A 19,016-nucleotide genomic window follows, 5' to 3' on the forward strand; every position below is an offset into this window, starting at 1 on the left:
AGGGTCCAACAGGGGACCAGTCCCAGTAGAGGGAGAAGAGGCAGGACCTGCCCTGCCTCCACTACCAACCATTGGTGACAGTCGAGGCCTTGGGTGGTGAGCATCTCTTGGAAGCAGCAGAGGCCTCTCTGGAGGTGAGCCAGGCAACTGATGGCAAGCACTGGGATGGCTCAGGTTCTGCCCTGGGGGATCCTGGGAAATTGGAGGTTGGCACTTGCCCCCATGGCTTGGCCTCTGTCCCTGGTGCCCCAGCATGCCTGCCCAAATCTGCTGCATGCAAACTCAGGATCCTTTCCCTGTGAGCCAGGACATGTCACCAGTCCTGCAGGAATGAGGGAGGAGGAGTCAGGGCAGAAAAAGAGAGCAGGCTCCCCACTCAGCACCATGAGCAATTGGCCCTGCCATGTGCCAGGCCCTGGTGCCCAGCAGGGATGTGTACTTGGGCAAAGGGGTAAAGGCCATCAGGTGCAGACTCTGGGCTGAGATGGGAAAGGCTCAGAATTGTCAACAAGAAGGACAGGACACACGTACTTGCTGTGCAGCAGAAACAGCCTTTGTGAGGGCAAGAAGGAGAGACAGAGAAGGCCAGGGAAGAGCATGTCATTTATGTCCCTTGGTTCTCCATTGTTTCTAGCCTGAGGCCTATCATATCCCATGGCCTCTAGGCTTTCCCCACTCCCTGGAGACTCATAGGCAGGTGGAGCCCATGGGGGAACTCCCATTGACGATAGGATGAGGGTAATGACTGGTGTCCAGTGTTTCCTGGACCTCACACAACCACCCCACATCTCTGTGTAGGGCCTCCCCAGGGACATCACTAGCTGCATTTCCCCACCTGGCTTCTGCCAGGCTCAATAAAACCATGACCAGTCAGATGTTTCAGGCTTAGTGTTTGCCAAAGCAGTGAGCCTTGACCCCTCCCCACAGCACTGGCTCTGCCCTGGGACATGCCCCCTTCTGCCATGAGCCCATATAACCAGCCCATTCCCCCATGGCAGCATAGCCCTGGAAGCCTCAAATTGATGGGGACCAAGAGTTGGGTGATTGGCTCTGGAGGGCTAGAGGGCAGCTAATTGCCATGGGAAGACTAAACCAGTTTTTCAGTAGACTTTTTGCCCCCTGCCCTAGGCCTCCAATGCCCACACTCACTCCACTTCCCGCTTCCGGATGGCACGGCCTGAGGCAAGCACCTCAGCCACCTTGGACACGATAGGGTCGTAGTTCATGCTGGCCACGGCGATCACCTCGTCACCTCTGCAGGGAGAGGGGTGGCTGAGCCTGACAACTGCCCAACAGTAGCCCCTCTTCTTGGAGACCCTGACAGTCTCCTGTCCAACAGGACCCAAAAAGGGATCTTACCCAGGACAACAGAAGTGTCCTGAGCACCTAACCCTCCCTGGTTTGCAGTTTAGCTCAGCGTGGGCTTTGGGTTCCCGTGGGACCCCTATGGAGGTTCCAGCCATACTCCTCGGTGGAGTTCAGGGCTGGGCTCCTGTCTTGAGATTACCACTCTTTACCTGTGTCTTTTCTTAGTGTAAAAGTGGGGGTAAACAACCACCTTAAAGAGCTGTACTGAAGGTAAAATGTCCTACCTCAATGTGTAGCAGCTGGAGCTGTTACTGCCCCACTTGCTCACTTCTCAGCAGTGTCTCCTGCCTAGCTCCTCCCTCTGCCATTCGGTCCACCTTTCAGGTAAGCCCCCCTACTCTGCGGCAAGGCTACTTTGGGATGAGTTCCCCTACCAACCGCAGCCCTGCTGCTTCGCACCCCTGCTCAGCCCCGTTGCTCTCACTTGGTGTAAAAAGCCACGAACTTCAGCTCCTCCAGATCCCCTTGGATGATGACGTCGTCGAAGCCTTCGCCGTACCCTGTGGGCCGGGCATCGGGCGGTGCCCACATGAGCTCGGCAGAGGGAATGGGGCGCCACCGTGTCAGTGTTCTGTGCCCTCCTAACTGCCTCCAGTACCTACCCCCTTCTAGGCCTAGCTCCCTTTGTCCTTCAGGTAGTCCCTGGTCCCGCCCCCAACGGGTGCTTTCCTGCTTTCTATAGCTGCCGTGGCCCCGCCCCTAAGATGCTTATAGCTCCGCCCCAACTCCAAGCCCCACCTCTGCACTCTGGTACATCGGAGATACACCCCCACCCGTTCCGAGGTCCCCTGTTACCGGCGTAGCGCAGGCTTTTGCCGAACATGGCGGTCCACAGATAGGGCACAGTGCTGATCTCTGCTTCCTGCGCCAGCATGTTTTGGGCCGCCACGCGTCCTGCGGGACCCAGAAGAGTTCAAGTCCCGACTCTAGCCCCTACCACCCCTACACTGCCTCCCCCGGCTCTGTGGGGACCCTTTACATGTGAAGCTAATCCTTCTTCTCTCCCCAGGGGTCAAGAGGCACATCCTTGTGCAGCCTGCTGCCCAAGCTTGCTTGCGGATGGTTGGTAGAGGACACAAGCTGGCCACTTAGATTCTGGAGACTTTAAAAGAAGAGCTCTGGGTTGGAAGGTGGGCTTCCTAGGGATGTGGGACTGCCCGACCATCTCAAGTGTGCAAAGACAATTAATCAGACACATAAGGTCTGAAGAGGAAGACAGGAAGGAGAGCAGGGAGAAGTAAGTGGGAAGCAGAGATGATAGCCACATTCAGGACCCCAGAAGAGAATAGCGTGGGTGGCTTCCCAGTTCCTGCGGACCCACTGGAGCCCTGTGGTTGGATGTCTGTGAGAGTTTCTTGGACCCTCCCAGTTAAATCTTAATTACACTGATAAGTAGCCTTTGGATCCTTAAAACTTAGCACCAACTTCAGACCTTGGATCTGAACAGAAATTGGTACCAGGAGTGGGGTTTCAGGCAGCAGAGGCTCAGAACATGTGAAGGCAGAGAGGAGGGGAGGTGGGTGCAGGGGGTCTGGGGTCCTCCCTATAAGGCAGCTAAATTGCTGGCACCTGCACTCTGGGGGCTCAGATCAGGTGTGCACAGCGAGCACACCTTCAGAGGCTTGGTGAGAGCGGAAATCTAGTCCTCAACACAGCAGTTCCTCACTGAGCTCCAGGTTTCAGGCACAGATGACCACCTCCCAGGGGCCTGTATAAGGCAACTGGGTTACCAGAGTCAGTCAAGTGGCCCAAGGGAGACAGAGGCATGGAGTGGGGAGCTGGCCCATGCCCTACTAATTCCTTTCTCTCTTCCTGGTGTACATGCATCTTTGAGTACAAAAGAAAAGGAGAGGTCGTTGGAAGGACAGATTGGGTGGGGTGCTGTGGCTGGCCTCATGGGGTGTCCAGAGGGCACAGGAAGGAGGTCTCTCAAGTTGGGCCACACACATTGCTTGCTCTGTGAGATGGCTTGATCATTTGGATGAGGCTCACCCAGACAGGCCACCACAGAGCTTTGAATGGCTCTGCAACCTCTAACCAGGACCCAATGTCAGCTAAGGGATGGGCCTGGGGGAGGCTGAGACCTGGGGACAGCCTTCTACCCCTTATCCTGCAGTGAGGCTGGCCATACCCTGGGCATGTGCCATCTGCCAGTGTGGGATATTCACTTTCCGATTGTTCCTCCAGGCCAGGGGGAAGGTGACAGCATCGCCAGCCGCAAACACGCCTGGGATGTTGGTCTGCATCATCTGTGGGAAGAGAGCCCAGGCTTCTGTGGGTGGGAAGGGGGCTCTGACCTGGACCTCCCACTGCCCCAAGCCCAGCACCCTTTCCGCCTTACTGGGCCTCACCTTATTGACAGGGATGAAGCCTCGGGAATCCAGACTGATGCCACTCTGTCTCAGGAAGCCCGTGGAGGGCACCGCGCCTGACAGGATGGGCCCATGGTGTCCATTTCTCTTACCTCATTATACGGCCTATACCCTTCACTTGCCACAACCCAGCCTCAGGCTGATCATCCAATGGGTGTACCCTGCAGCCTTTGTGTGTCCTGTCCTTTCTGCCTGGACCCCCACAAGCCCCCATTAGGCCTCAGGTATCACCTACCTTGAGAAGTAGTCCAGGAAGCCCCCTGTTGGGGGTGGGCATACCATGCCACCCTGCCTCTTTGCTGCCACTTCCCAGCTTTAATCCTCCCTAAACTGGCACCTTAGCTTGATCAGGAACCAGTTAGAGACATGTTTGTGTCCTGCAGCCCTCACAGAGCAGGCCATGGAGTCAAGTACAAGTGGGCAATGGTCACTGGGAGCATCCTCTGAACCAGCCCTGGGCCAAGCCCAGTATGCCCATTTCCCAACAGCACTTTGAATTGGATACAGTCATGGTCCCCATTTTACAGATGAAACTGAGGCTCGGAAGGAAAGGGACTGGCCCAAGGCTCTGCTTATTCATGCCTGCCTGCCCACCCACTCACCAATGCCCACCACACAGACGTCGGCCCGTACCACCTTGCTGCTCTTCAGCACGACCTCCTTCAGCTGTAGGGAGTAGGCAGGTGAGCAGGTGGGCCCAGCTCCTGGGCACAGGGCAGAGGGGATAGAGAGCAGCAGGGAATGGGAAGAAGGGCCCACCTTTCCCTCCTGGGCCCGCAGCTCCGACACCTCTGTCTGCATGTAGAACTTGACCCGGTTGTTCTCAAACATCTGTCAGGGCAGGTGGGTGGTGAGTGGTGGGTGAGAGCCCAGCCAAAACTGGGCTGGGTACCCAGGAATCTGAGGGGGGGGTCAGGGTGGGCTTACCTTCATGAGAGCACGACCCACGCGCTCCCCCAGGAACTTCCTGAAGGGTGTTTCTTCTAGCTCCACCACAGACACTGAGTGGGCTTTCTCATTCAGATAGGCAGCCACCTCCATCCCTGGGCCAGGGTTATGGGCAGCAGGATGACACCTTGCACCTCCCAGGGCCAGCACCATCGGCCACCTCCACCCCACTGTCCGCAGCTGCTCACCTAGGAAGCCGGCTCCCACAACCACTGTGTTACGGCCCCGAGCCAGCCTCACCACACGATTGGCATCCTCTGGCGTCCGGATGGTGAACACATTCTCCACTTCTTTGCCTTTGCAGCTCAGGGTCTTAGGGCTGAGACACAGCCAGCATCAGTGAGGGGCTCCTGGCACCCTCAGCCCTCCCATCCTGGCCAGTGTCCAACAGGGGACAGCAAGGAAGACACTTTTTCACCTGCTCCCTGGTGCCAGCAAAAGCTTGCTGTACTCTAGCTTGAAACCATCTTTGAACACGACCTTCTTGTTTCTCACGTCCACTGTGACCACCTGCAATTCCCACCAGACAGAGCATGAACCTGGGTCTGTCTGCCCACTCCCAGAGCCCAGCCAGACCCTCCAAGCAGCTCCATGGGGATTTTTTCTGCCACTTGGGTTGTCCTCCCTCCCTTACCTGGCAATTCCACCTCACTCTTTTTTTTTTTTTTAAGTGAGAGGAGGGGAGATAGTGAGACAGATTCCCACATGTGCCCTGACCAGGATCCACCTGGCAACCCCCATCTGGGGCCAACGTTCAAACAGAGCCATTGATTGCAAGAGAGGAAGAGAAGAGGGAGAGGGAAGGAGAGAGAAGCAGATTGTTGCTTCTCTTGTGTGCCTGACTGGGAATCAAACCTTGGACGTCCATACACTGGGCCAACACTCGATCCACTGAGCCAACTGGCCAGGGCCACCACCTCACTCTTTTTAAAAATATTTTTAAAGATTTTATTTATTGCCTGGCCAGTGATGGTACAGTGGATAGAACATTGAACCTGGGATAGAGGTCCCCAGTTTGAAACCCTGAGGTTGCCAGCTTGAGTGAAGGCTCATCTGGCTTGAGTGCAGGGTCGCTAGCTTGAGTGTGGGATCACTGACATGACCTAGGGTCATTGGCTTGAGCCCAAGATCGCTGGCTTGAAGCCCAAGGTCGCTGGCTTGAGCCTAAGGTTGCTGGCTTGAGCAAGGGGTCACTAGCTTGGCTGTAATTACCCCCCACCCGGTCAAGGCACATATGAAAAGCAATAAACAATAAAGTGACACAACTACGAGTTGATGCTTCTCTCTCTCCTTGTCTCATTCTCTGTCTCTCTCAAAAAAAAAAAATCTTGATTTTTAAAAGACTTGATTGATTTTAAAGAGAGAGGAGAGAGTGGGGAGAAACAAGAAGTATCAATTCATAGTTGCTTCACTTTAGTTGTTCATTGGTTACTTGTCAGATGTGCCTTGACCCAGCAACACCAGGGTTTTAAACCAGTGACCTCATCATTCCAGGTCGATGCTTTATGCACTGCACCACCGCAGGCCAGGCAGTTCGTCCTCACTCTTAAGGCTTCAGATATCACCTTTTCCTCAAAGCTCTCCTTATACTCCCAAGTCCCACGAGGTTCTCCCATCTGAGCCCCAAGAAATTCATCCATGTTCCTACACACAGGGGCTATGCACACACCCATGACCCTACCAAGAAAGTCTAGTGTAGCTTCCCAGGCCAGGAGCACCCCTGGGTGCCTGAGCAGCCAGGCCAGGAGGGCAGAGCACACCCACATCTTCAGGAGCCCACACAACCTCACGCCCTTCATGGTTCTTCAGTCTGGTCCCATACCTGGGCCTCGGTGAGCACCTCAATGCCATAGGCTCGGAAGAACTCCTTAGGCCTCAGGGCCAGCTGCTCAGGCTGGGCATCCAGGGACTGTGGGAGACAGCCAGCTTGAGACTGAGCCAAGCAGCCATCATTCCATTTTGCAACAGAGGACATGGAACCCAGGGAGGGTGGAGCCTGCCCTAAGTCACATAGGGGTTGCAGGACAGAACTTAACAAACCCAGATGTTCAAACTCCAGGCCCTGGGATGAACAGAGAGAACAGCTGGCTGGACCACCAATGGGCAGCAACCAAGGCTCTGAGTGGGCCTGACTGTACCCAGAAGGAGAGACCCACTCCCACATACACCCCCCCCCCCACCTTGCTGAGCTTGGGCCGGTCATAGGGGAGGTGCCGGTCCAGAGTGCACAGTACAATCCTGTCTGAGAATCCCTCCTGCCTCAGGGTCTCTGCACACACCAAGCCAGCTGCACCTGAGGGGAGGGGGCTGTGGGTCAGCAACCACCTCTCCCCACCCCACCCCGCCTCTCATTACCCCACCACCAACCTGCGCCTACAATGAGCACGTTAGTGCTGCCGCTGTGGCCAACGCTTGGAGAGATGCACTTGGCCATCACCTTGGTTCTTCGCTGCAGCTGCAAGGCCTGGAGTTGCCAGAGAGTGGGAGGCAACTGGGAGCTGGAGTCGTAGCCAATCCCTCTATGCCATAATCCCAGCAGTCCAGCCCCATCCCCACTATGCACCCCTCACTCTGCTCCCTACCCTCACTCAGCAGACTTCCTCCCATCACAGGACTTTGCACATGCTGTTCCCTAGGTCCAGATGCTTCCTTGGCTTTCCCTTTTACCTGAGCCCCAAGACATCCCCTTACCTGCTTGCTGGCCCGGACATATACCTTCTCCTTCTCAATCTTCACCTGCAAGTGCTACGGTGCTCAGAACCAGGCTCTGGAGTGCCCCAGTCCTGACCATGTATCCTCAGGCTCCCATTCCACCCACACCTGACCCCACCTGGAACTTGTGCAGACTGTCCAGGCCAGGGAAGTCCTCCAGGTCCCCAGTGCTGATGTTGAAGCAGGCACCATGCCAGGGGCAGCGCACTCGGCCACGGGACAGCACACCTGGAAGGAGGCAGTGATGAGCTGGGGTCACCTGCAAAAGCCCCTCTTCAAGGATTTCTGTGTCCCAGCACCTGCTAGCCCTTCCACACAGTCCCAGAAACCCCACCAATAGATGAGGAACTGGCGGTCCAGGGAGGAACCAAACTGGGGTGCGGCTTCGGGTGGCTCAGGCTTGATGGTGCAGCAGCCAAGCCCATTTCAGGAGGCCCCGTCCCCACCTCCTGTGTACCTCATCACAACTCACCTTTCACCAGGGGTGCACCATAGTGAGGACACTTGTGGCCCAGGGCATGGAACTCCCCGTTGTCCTTCACCAGCAACACTTTTCCCCAGCCCAGCTCCACTTCCCGCATCCTGGGGAAGGGCTACACTCAGAAGTCAGGTCAGATGTGAGGTACCACCTCCCGCTAGCACCTCATACCAGAGTCTAGCCTTCAGGGGAGCAGGCCCAGACCAGCAGAAGCCACAAAGGCGGTGGCCAGGATGGGAGCTACCCATTGACCCCTTCTAGGCCTCCCTGCCCACCTTATCTGTGGCTTGTACTTGCCCTCCCACCTTGGGCCCTCTGACCCCTGTACCAGGCCCAGCACCCACTGGCCATTCTCAAGGTCCTTGACGTGACAGACGGCAGCCTCCACACAGTCCTGAGCGCCAGGGTAGGGGTGAGGGGCAGGCAGGCGCTCCTCTGCGTGGAAGTGGCGGGCAGTGCCATTGCCCTGGTAGGCCCGGGGGCTGCCCTTCCCGCTGGCCGACAGCTCCTCCTTGCCCCGCTCCTTCTCCGGCAGCACCACCTCGATCTTGAGCTCCACTGTGGGCAGTTGGGGGGCACCATGATCCCCCTACCCTCCCACCTCCTTGCCCACCCCACAAGCTCTGAACAGGGCCTGCTCTTCTCTAAGTGTGGGCTATCCCCTACTCCTCGACCTCTCCAGAAAGCTTCTGGCACCACCAGCAAAGAGCCTTAAAACAGGCAAGAAGCAGGACAGGGGCAGCATGAATGGGTCCTGGTGGGCTTAAATTGATTTCTGCATTATTTTTTTTTCAATTAAAAAATTAGTGAAGGGGGCACAAACAAAACACCTTCAACTCTGAAATTACTCTTTCTCCAGTAATCTGTGTGGAGGAAAGAGTGCAGGCTGGCGCCCTGAGTCTTGCTCTGACTCCAAGGGCACAGAGGACAACAACATCCCTGAGGAATCAGGGGCACATATAGGGTATGACTCAAGTGAGAACAGGGCACCCAAATGGGTGTAGCTCAGATACTGGCTGGTGAATCTGGGTGACGGGAAATTGAGGGTTTGTTGTTCTATGCTTGCAACTTTCCCACACAATTTTTTTTGTTGTTATTTATTGATTTTAGAGAGAGAAAGGGAGAAAGAAAGGTAGAAACTTTGATTTTGACCTGCTGCTTTACTTATTTATGCATCTACTGGTTGATTCTTGTACAGTGGTACCTTGAGATACGAATTTAATTCGTTCTGTAACCGAGCTCGTAAGTCAGTCAACTCGTATATCAAACTGCTGATACTGGACCCATGCGCCAACGTGCCAACTAGCAGCAGCTTCCCGAATCATGACTCGTATGTTGGAATTTTGCTCGGATCTCGAACAAAAATATGGACCGAGTCGCAGCTCGTATCTTTAAAAAAAAATTGTATGTTGGTCTGTTCGTATCTCAAGGTACCACTGTATGTGTCCTGACGTGGGGTCAAACCCACAACCTTGACATATGGGAACAATGCTCTAACCAACTGAGCTACTCGGCCAGAGCTTTCCCATAGGTTAAAGTGTTTTTCAAAATTCAAAAAAAAGTGTATAAGACATAATTACAACTTCTTAAAACAGCTATCCTCACCAGTTTGAGAATCTGTCAGCATTTGCCAAGCACTGGTTTTTCAGCATCTTTGTGTGCAGGAGTCTGAGGCCTGGGGGTGACTCCCACCTGGGGGAGTGCGCGTAGACAGAGCAGAGAGGGCACAGAACCCCCCCCCTCCCAACCAGCCTCCACACAGAAGACACTTCCTTAGCCTGCCCATGGGGCCAACTCTAGGGGGAGTTAGTCAGAGATTGTCATTTTCTTCTTTATACTTTTCTGCATTTTCCAAATTCCCTGCAATGTGCCTGGTATATTTTTCTAATTAGAATGGAACAATAAACAGAATTTTGAGCTGTGATAATCCGGCCTCCTGGGCTGCAGCTGCAGGGAGGAAGGCTGAGTGATGGAAGCTAAGCCCCTGGCACAGCGTGGGACCGATGAGGGAGCAGGAGGTGCCTGTCCCAACTCCCAAGGCACCAGAGCTCCCAGGCATCTTCCTGGGTTCACCTCTCATAACCTTCACCTCAAACCTGACATCCAGAAGCAAAGAACCCAGTCACACATCCCCAGCCTTTGCCTATGCAATTTGCTTGGCCCAGGCTGCCATTTTTCCTGGCCCTGGCTAATTCCTGCCCATCCACTTAGAGTCAGGCGTTCCCTCCTCTGGCTGCCCAGCCCTTGTATGTCCTTCATTTTAGGCTTTGCTAATCCTTTACGCTGGCCTGGCCTAGGAACCTGGGGGAAGCCCCCCATCCCTCAGTTCCAGCCCCCAGCTCAGGCCTGGCACAGCAGGGGTGAAGGTTTACTCAGTGATTCTAGCTGGGTAGGAGGGGCACCTGAGCCCACCATATGCTGTTGTTTCAGGTGTGTGTGTGTGGGGGTTATGGGTGGAGTGGGTTTTTCCCTCTATTTCCCATACTTTATGTAATAGTGTTAGAATGTTTTCAGAAAAATTAAAAAGAAAAATACTTTGGACTTAGCTGACACCAGCTATGTGAACTTTAGAGAGGGAGCTCAAAAGAACAACCTGGCAAGGGCCCAGATAACAGCCAAGCCAGGCTGTTTTCATCCTCCACCTCCTTCTAGCTCTGAGGTGCTGCCCGATGCAATCTAACTGGAAGCCATTAAGTCAGTTGTGGTGAAAAGATGAATAGGAAGAGAGGTGTCTCTGCTCACTCACAGAGCCAAAGCAACCCTAACTCCATGATTCCCAGCTGCCCACCTGATTGTGAGCTCCTACCTTAATCCCTGTGGGAAGATGCTCCTGTTTTAAAACAGAGAGAAGAACACCTACCTCTTTGGTGACAGTGAATATTGAAGGAGGTAAAATATGTAACTCAGAGCAGAAGCTCAACAGATGAAGTTGGGTAATAGTGTTTTATTGGTTAGCTTTGAGCTTCCTGGCAGCCATGATGAAAAGGGAAAGCCTTTAGGTAGCACCTGTGACCTAATAAAAGCCAAGAGAGGTACGTTTCCTCCTAGTTCTGAGCTTAGCAAGGGTCTGGCCTGGAACATTTTTTATAAAGAACATAGTGCCACTGAACCAGGGGGAATATAGAGGGAACTCAGGAAGTGTGTGCTGATGTGCTCTGAGCCACAGTTGAGCAAGGTAGAGAGTGAAGAATTTGCACAAAGATCTTCTACTTGTTCTGGGTTCCCTGTGGTCCCTTCTGACCTCAGCTGAACCCTCATGGCCAAATGCTCTCACTCTAACACCCTGAAATTCCTTGATCATCACCCCTGACCTGTTCAGGATGTGTGTCTGGGGCCTGAGCTCCTGCCTTTCCACCATAGCCTGACAGGGGAGTCCTGGCTGCAAACCGCCCAGCCCCAAAAGAGGACATAATAATGTTTTGCAAGTGCTGCCCAAGTTCCAAACCCTGTGCTAAGCACAACAGCCTGCACAGAAAGCACAATTATTAGCCCCATTTTACAAATGAGAACACAGAGACTCAGAGAGGTGAAGTCATCTGCCCAAGACCACACACCCAGGAAGGGAGGCTGGACTTGGACGCAGAGACCAAGTTCTTAGCACTGCCTCTGGTGTAGGGTAACCAGCTCCTATACTAGGAGTCCTGGGGCCATGGGTCCCAGGCAGGACAGCACTTTGTGTTCCTTTAAAGAAAACTATAGGTGGTATCTTCTGCCTAGGGCCTCCTGCTGTCTGGTACTAGCCAACAACCTCCTGCCCAGTTATGAAGGGAAGGCTGAGGTTAAGACAATGGACATCCCCTGGTCAGTTAGCTCAGTTGGTTAGAGCATTGATACACCAAAGTTGCAGTGGATAGAGCATTGACCTGGGATACTGAGGTCCCAGGTTCAAAACCCCAAGGTCACTTTCTTGAACATGGGCTCATCTGGCTTAGAGTGCAGGCTCACCAGATTGAGTGCAGGGTCACTGACTTGAGCGTGGGATCATCAACATGACCCCATGGTCGCTGGCTTGAAGCCCAAGGTCACTGTCTTGAACCCCAGGTCACTGTCTTGAGCAAAGGGTCACTGGCTCAACTGGAGCCGCCCCCAGTCAAGGCACATATGAAAAGCAATCAATGAACAACTAAAGTCCTGCAATGAGTTGATGCTTCTCATCTTTCTCCCTTCCTGTCTCTCTCAAAAAATAAATAAAACAAGCAAACAAACAATGGACATCATTTGCCCAGGTCATAATGGAGGCAAGGAAGATGGTGGGATCTAGCCCAGGTGTTCACAGCAAGCACAGGAGTGAAGGGAGGGCAGGTGTGTTAAGTCTCAATACTTGGCAGGAAGCCCTGGCCGGTTGGCTCAGCGGTAGAGTGTCGGCCTAGCGTGCGGAGGACCCGGGTTCGATTCCAGGCCAGGGCACACAGGAGAAGCGCCCATTTGCTTCTCCACCCCTCCGCCGCGCTTTCCTCTCTGTCTCTCTCTTCCCCTCCCGCAGCCAAGGCTCCATTGGAGCAAAGATGGCCCGGGCGCTGGGGATGGCTCTGTGGCCTCTGCCTCAGGCGCTAGAGTGGCTCTGGTCGCAACATGGCGACGCCCAGGATGGGCAGAGCATCGCCCCCTGGTGGGCAGAGCGTCGCCCCTGGTGGGCGTGCCGGGTGGATCCTGGTCGGGCGCATGCGGGAGTCTATCTGACTGTCTCTCCCTGTTTCCAGCTTCAGAAAAATGAAAAAAAAAAAAAAAATACTTGGCAGGACATCACACTTCTCTTGCCCCCAAATTCTCCCTCAGACCCAGGAAAAGGCTCAGGCGTTCCAAGGTAATGGAGCTGATAGGTATCAGGTAAGGGGAGCTGGGGCAAGTCAAACTGGGCAGGGTGACCTGGACAGGATGGGCGGGGCACTGACTGGGCACTAGAGAGGCCTCTCTCAGCCCCGGTTTCTTCCTCTGTGACATGCCTGCACACCTTGCCATCCTGGGTATTGTGAGGATGGAAGAAGGAAATTGGGGCCAGAAGGAGAGCCCCGCAGAGAAAAGTGTCCAGCGGAGAGCAAACCCAGAATGCCCCAGCACCCAGGATGCCCCCACCCTGGGCTGGAACCCTTGGGCCAGTCAGGGTGGGGATTTCCTGTACAAATGGGAAAGTGTGCCCAGAGAAGCTGAGGAGGTGGGCCAAGGTCATGAGGGGTCAGAAGAGGTGAAGAGGGCTGGGACCTGTCCACTTCACTTTCACAGCAACTCTGAGAGGTCAGGTACATTTTGTACAGAGGGAAAGTGAGGCTCAAGGGATAACTTACGTAGTACCCTGGGTCACACAGTGGCTAAGGAGGTCTGTCCTCAGAGACCACCTTCCCCAGCCCTGGGCAACAAAGCTACCCTTCCCCACCCTATGGCAGGAAGAACCCTCTCCTCCCCTTTCCAAGAAAGATTCAGCTGATTCTGAGTCCCAGCACCCAAAGCCTTAAATAAAGAGGAAGGGTCACTGGAGGGGGGCCAGAAGTGTGGCTCCAGGTCCCACACCCTCTCCTCCCTGCAGCACATTAACATTCTCAGCGGCTGCTACCCAGCCTGACCTACTTAGGAGGCAGAGGGGGGAGGGGCGGAGGAAGGTGACAGGAGGCGGGAGGCGGGATGGAGAGAGGAGGGAAGGAGAGTGGAGGCTGGAGGGTAGGGGGGAAGCTAGAAGAGAGGAGGTACCTGGCTTGGGCTTGGAGAAGCAGCCGCCCATGGCGAGTGGCCCCAGATGGGCAGGGTGCAGGCACACAGATGGTGGGCTGTGGGAGGCTAGGATGCCACCAGTGGGGCTGGACTTTCCACGGCCCTATGAAATACTGGCGCTGCCATCCCAGTTGCAGCCGCCTTCAGGACCTGTGTGGGTGGAGCAGAGGGGGCATCTATAAGGAACAGGGCTTAGCTGGGGGATGTGGATAGAGACACACAGAGACAGACACAGTGTGGGGAGGGGCTTCTGGAAGAGGCCAACATTGGAGCTGGGGACTGTTGTGCATAGGGGAGCCTGACCCCAGAGGAAGAATGGTACGCTGGAGGGCACCTCCTCTTTGAGGCCCTTCAGGCTCAGGATTGTCACTCCCACTCCCACCTTTGCATGGGCTGTACACACTGCTGGGGGTCCTTCTGCCAGACATTTAGGTCCAGCCCCATAGCTGTCTTGTCCAGGAAATCCTTCCCGAATTCTGCTGCCCCCTCAAAATCATGCAGCCTGGGATCCATAGGACCCTCCTTTCTCCAGAGAGGTCATGATGGCTGGGGTCAAACCTAGATCCCCTCGAGCAGATCAGAGCCTTCCTAGTCTTTAGGTTTCTCCTTCCTACTATGGGATGACATTTAGTTCTTCCTGGTCCCTGTACCCACCCTGGCTGCAAGCCCCTGGATACCCACCTCCTTCAGTGGCAAACACAGCTTCTTGCTCCCAGCACAGCAGTAGACTGAGTCTGCCAGGCCCTGGAAGGCAGGGCAAGGGGGCAGGGGTCCAGGAGGAAGCCCAGCCTCCACCCCTCCTCCCAGTGTGACCTGCTGCCAGGAGGGGTTGGGGAGGGGTGCTGGGCCAGTCCATTGGTCCCCAGGGAAACCCAGCTCCATGGTGATCAGAAGTGGGCAGCAAGCCCAGGCCTGATGAAGCTGGGGGAAAGGGAGGATAGGCACACAGTCCTGCCATGGACCATGTTTAGCAGCCATATGCTCCCATCCCCACCTTCACTCTTCACAAATGCCCACCAGGCCCATAACACTGAGGTTATGCCCAACAACAGATGGATAAACTGAGTTGCCAAGGACTTGCCAAGGTCAAGCAGCAGGTAGGGGCATCTGAGTGGCCTACCACCCCCTCCCACTTCAGTTTCAAGATGGGCAGGAATCTAAAATGCCCACATATCACCCTGCAAGCTGGTGGGGTTGGGGGGAATGACCACTGAGGACCTGAGTTGGTCAACAAGGAGATCCATCCCTGCAGCCAAGGAGACCTCAAGGCCACAGGATGGACCATCCAGAAGATGCAATTTACAGACGACTGTGGAAAACCAGGATAAAAGTTTAGCTGCTCTGTTTACAACTGACCTTCTCATAGTCTATCCCACAGTCATCCCATTTGTTTCCCGTAGAAGTTCTTGCTGAAGTCTAACTTGAGGTGAGGCTGAGGTCCACTAGGTCTAGCCCAGATCCCAGCAAGGAACCTGGGTGGGTACCTGAAAGCAAGGGGGTCAAAAAGATAGGAGGAAAAGGTTGGAGAAGGACCACCTACTGCCTGGCACCTGATCTTATCTGTCCTAGTGGTGCCTGTTATAGGCCAAGAGGCAGTGGCACCTGAAGCCACCTGGGTACACCATACTCTTTCCTCTACTTCTCACCAAGGCAGGTCTGTAAAATATGGCTACCATCTGCACTGTCTGCACTCTTCTTGGGCACAAGGGGCCCCTCCCCAGATCCTGGCTTCACCTCTAGCTCAGCCCTGCCTGTTTCCTTCCAGCCTGGTATCAAGCCTCACCTGCTGGGCCACGGATCCCAGAAAAGCTGGGGCCTCAACCTGCCACCAGGTACCTATCTAGACTGTTCCCTCCCTTACCAGGTGCCCAGTGTCTGCACCCTCCAGTACCATGGGCCTGGAAACAGATTTGCTTCGGACTGGAACTTCTTCTCCAGGCCTACTGTGCACAAAACCAGCTTGGCGCCCTCCTCTCCTACCTACTGCAAGCCCAGACACCCCCACTCAAAGGCAAAAATCCTTGCCAAGGGCATGTCAGGAGGGGACCCCAAGTTTTTGCAGAGTGCTGTTCCTTGTCCACAAACTGCCCAATGCCAAATAATTGTAATAGTGCTGAATGCTAACTACACACTATGGGTCTATGTTCTGTCCCAGATCGCCCTCTCCCAGGGGGGTCCCAGCTGGTGCACGCTGAGGAGGAGCCTCTCCCCAATCCTCTGCATAGCCCTATAGGGGGAGTAGAAGGGTCCCAGCTGGTGCACGCTGAGGAGGAGCCTCTCCCCAATCCTCTGCACAGCCCTGTCCCTCCCCCTTGACCCCACTCTTCACCAAGGGTCACATAGGCCCTTCCCATACCCACCCTGGAAGCCTCCTACTCAGCTCAGGCCCTCAGTGGCTTCCAGCCTTCCTCTGGATGGCATCCAAGCTCCTCAGCCCGGTAATTCAAGTTTGGGGTGCTAGCGGTCCTCACCAACTCCCCCTCAGGGCTCAAGCGCAAACCTGTGCACTCTCCCTTCCTTTGCACGTGCAGTTCCTCTATCTGGGACGCCCTTTCAAACAGACTTCACGCATCGTCTAGGCCCCCCACCAGACTGGGTGGCCCAGGAAGAGGGAATGCCACTGCGGGAGTGAGCCGGCGGGAAAGGGAAGAAGGAAGAAGGGAGCTCCTGCCTCAGCTATCTCTCTCCCCCCAGCTGCCGACCCCCCGCTTCCAGACCGCCGGCCTCAGGTCCGAGACCCGCGAGCGCGTGCATTAGCCCGGGGTGCGGAGGCTGCGGGGCAGCAACCCCGGGGACAGAGGCGAGGTGGCAGGATCGTGGTGTACAGGCCGGGGTCCCGGGGACCGGGGACAGAAGCTCACCTGGGCTGGACGTGGGAGTCCGCTCTGGAGCCGCTCGGGGCAGCGGCCGCTTGGGGGCCGGAGGGAGGGGCGGGGGAGGAGCGGGCGGGGGCGGGGCAGGCGCTGCGGCGACACTGCGGCCCCGGAGTCGGCGCTCCCAACCCCGCCCCGCGGGTCCGTGAGGTAGGAGGTGTCCCAGGTCAGGGGGGTCGGCCCATGGCCTCGGAGTTCAGTTGTGGGTATTGGGGTGTGGGGAGACAGCCGAGAGGGCTTCTGGCCTTGGACGCTTTGGCGGGTTCTGGGGCGCGGGGGATCCTCACGACCCCGAAGGGACGCCAAGCTGGGGCTCGCACCGAGTCTGATTCTTTTTCCTTTCCTATTCCCCCCCCCCCCCTGTCTTCGAACCAGTCTTGAACGGCATGGGGTAAGTTGTATCACCTGGAGAAATTTCTCCAAAAGTGAAAACCCAAATCACTCCTGCCTGTCCCCAGATATCTTTTTTTTTTTTTTAATTTTATTTATTCGTTTTTAGAGAGGAGAGAGAGACAGAGAGGGAGAGAGAGGAGAGAGAGACAGAGAGAGAGAAGGGGGGAGGAGCTGGAAGCACCAACTCCCATATGTGCCTTGACCAGGCAAGCCCAGGGTTTCGAACCGGCGACCTCAGCATTTCCAGGTCGACGCTTTATCCACTGCGCCACCACAGGTCAGGCCTGTCCCCAGATATCTTGACCGGCTTTTGGGGGTTCAGTCTCCCAGGTCTCCTAGTTCCCTCCCTTCCCTCTCCCCGCACACAATATGTTCTACATTCTATATATTTTAATTTATATTTTATTACATAATCTCTTTCCCACCTGTCATTATACCAGGAGAACTTCCTGGGTCCCCAGAAACTCTGGTGCACCTTGGTGTTGTGTCCCTTCCTCCAGGAAGCCCTCCCTGACCAGCATCCCCTGAGCAGGTTCCATCAGGACATGATATTCTGACTTTTGGACCTTAGTGTTTCTATTGTCCTGACTGCAGATCTTTGCATTGTGCTTTTGTCCCTCCAGAAAACTGGAATTCAGTGATTATGTGGGAAATGAATGAATGACACATTCCAGAAAAGTGATGTCACATCTATCACTAAACATATCAGGGCCCACCAACTCTGTTCTATTATTGTTTCTTTGGTTGGGTCCTCGTTTTTATTAATTCTGCCTCTGCCCTTTTTTAGCCTTGCTCTCCTCCTGTAAGGATGACAATATGACAACAGTACCTGTGCCAGGCTGTTCAGCCTTCCAAGGGAGTCCTTTACTTATGCCACACCTTGTCCAGGGGGGCCAGCACAACCCCCACCATTCATTTTACAGATAGGGAAGCTCAGAGGCCATCTCACCTAGGGTAAGGACAAGGGCCTGCATAGGTTACACTTGTGCAGGTGGGTTGGGGCCCTGGCCTGGAGGGGGACATGTGGCTCTGCCCAGGCCATCTGTTTGTAGCCATGTGTGGTTTTCACAGTTTGATTGTTGCCACTGCCACAGAAGAGGCCCATCATTGAGCAGATGACATTGCTTGGGCTTGGTGCACTTGGCTTCCAACCAGCCTTCCCCCATTCCATGAACGTACTGCCCTTGCATCCCTGCTCCTTACCCCCGCCCCTGCACCCCCAGCCAGGAAGACAGTGTGCTCCATAACCATGGCTTTGGCTTCACATGCATTTATTACTTTAATCTTCACAACAGCCTAAGGAGGAAGTTTCTCTTTGTATCCTATCCATTTTACAAATGGGGAAACTGAGGTGTAGAGAGGTTAGGGACTTCTCACAGCCACATAACTGGTGAGTGGCAGAACACAGACTTGAATCCTGACAGACTGGCTAAGCTATTCTGGGCTGTCAAGGTGGAAGGGTGAGAGTTGGATAGGAGTGGCCTTTCAGGCTCAGCCAAAGCCTCAGGGTGTCCAGTGCAGAGTTTGAGTCCTGCTCTCTGACCTTTTCAAATAGTGACTCCTCTACCTTAGATTCCCCAGGAAACATGGGAATAATTGCATTGGCTCCCAGCTGGGGCTGCCTGCAGGACACCATAACAAGTGCAGAGGCAGGTGCTCAGGTTGTGTGTGTAGGTTGGGGCTGCTGAACTTAGGGTACCAGAGATTAAATTAGGGGGATAGCTCAGCGAAGGGGCTAAGGAGGCCAACAACCTGGAGAGATGTCCTGACTTGGTATGAGTGTGGCAGCACCTCATGGTGCTCTTCGTCCTAGGGATTGGGCTCAAGGTTCTGGCTGCCCCATAGTGGGACAGAAATGACAAGATCCCTATGGAACAAAAGCTAGAACCAGAGGTAGGCTAGAAATGCTGTGTTATGGAGGGACCCCAAGACTTTGGCGTGGTGCCTGTAGGCAAGGGGTTCCAAGGACACTATTAGGCCTCTGAGCCTTGGGTAGCCTGAGGTCTAGTCCCAAAGGTGATTCTGAGAAGGTGATAGCATCCATCCCTGAAGCCTTGACAATACCTAATGGGTCAATAGCAAAAAAGGAAATCAAGTTCCAGCTTGAGATGTAGTGAGGTGACCTGGGTGGCTGAGATCCCTTTAGATCAGCAGACACCCCAAAGACAG

General features: G+C 54.8%; 1 protein-coding gene and 1 long non-coding RNA gene across 5 annotated transcripts; one reads left to right on the forward strand and one right to left on the reverse strand.

Annotated features, from left to right (window-relative positions):
- The first annotated feature begins 6 nt into the window (after positions 1–6).
- On the forward strand, positions 7–4,395 carry LOC136325474 (uncharacterized). The gene is made up of 3 exons (XR_010729260.1): positions 7–134; positions 2,378–2,498; positions 4,268–4,395. It is a non-coding gene; the product is annotated as an uncharacterized lncRNA (long non-coding RNA).
- On the reverse strand, positions 193–16,495 carry AIFM3 (apoptosis inducing factor mitochondria associated 3). 4 transcript variants are annotated; one of them, XM_066259933.1, is made up of 23 exons: positions 16,443–16,495; positions 14,938–15,065; positions 14,263–14,325; positions 13,561–13,731; positions 8,223–8,436; positions 7,873–7,982; positions 7,519–7,628; positions 7,380–7,424; positions 7,056–7,152; positions 6,869–6,981; positions 6,511–6,597; positions 5,107–5,198; positions 4,877–5,007; positions 4,668–4,783; positions 4,500–4,571; positions 4,343–4,406; positions 3,720–3,796; positions 3,500–3,617; positions 2,164–2,262; positions 1,793–1,868; positions 1,150–1,254; positions 532–552; positions 261–322 (listed from the first exon to the last, which is right to left on the reverse strand). In XM_066259933.1, the coding sequence occupies exons 4-23, from the start codon at positions 13,589–13,591 to the stop codon at positions 283–285; spliced, it is 1,818 nt and encodes a 605-aa protein (XP_066116030.1). In that variant the 5' UTR covers positions 13,592–13,731; positions 14,263–14,325; positions 14,938–15,065; positions 16,443–16,495; the 3' UTR covers positions 261–282. The 4 variants fall into 4 exon arrangements, with proteins under 4 accessions (XP_066116031.1, XP_066116030.1, XP_066116028.1 ...); XM_066259934.1 differs by lacking the exon at positions 532–552 and having other exon boundaries at positions 193–322; XM_066259931.1 differs by lacking the exon at positions 261–322 and having other exon boundaries at positions 352–552.
- Positions 16,496–19,016: the final 2,521 nt, after the last annotated feature.

The sequence above is a fragment of the Saccopteryx bilineata genome, chromosome 2, assembly GCF_036850765.1.
Source record: "Saccopteryx bilineata isolate mSacBil1 chromosome 2, mSacBil1_pri_phased_curated, whole genome shotgun sequence".
Taxonomy (NCBI): domain Eukaryota; kingdom Metazoa; phylum Chordata; class Mammalia; order Chiroptera; family Emballonuridae; genus Saccopteryx; species Saccopteryx bilineata.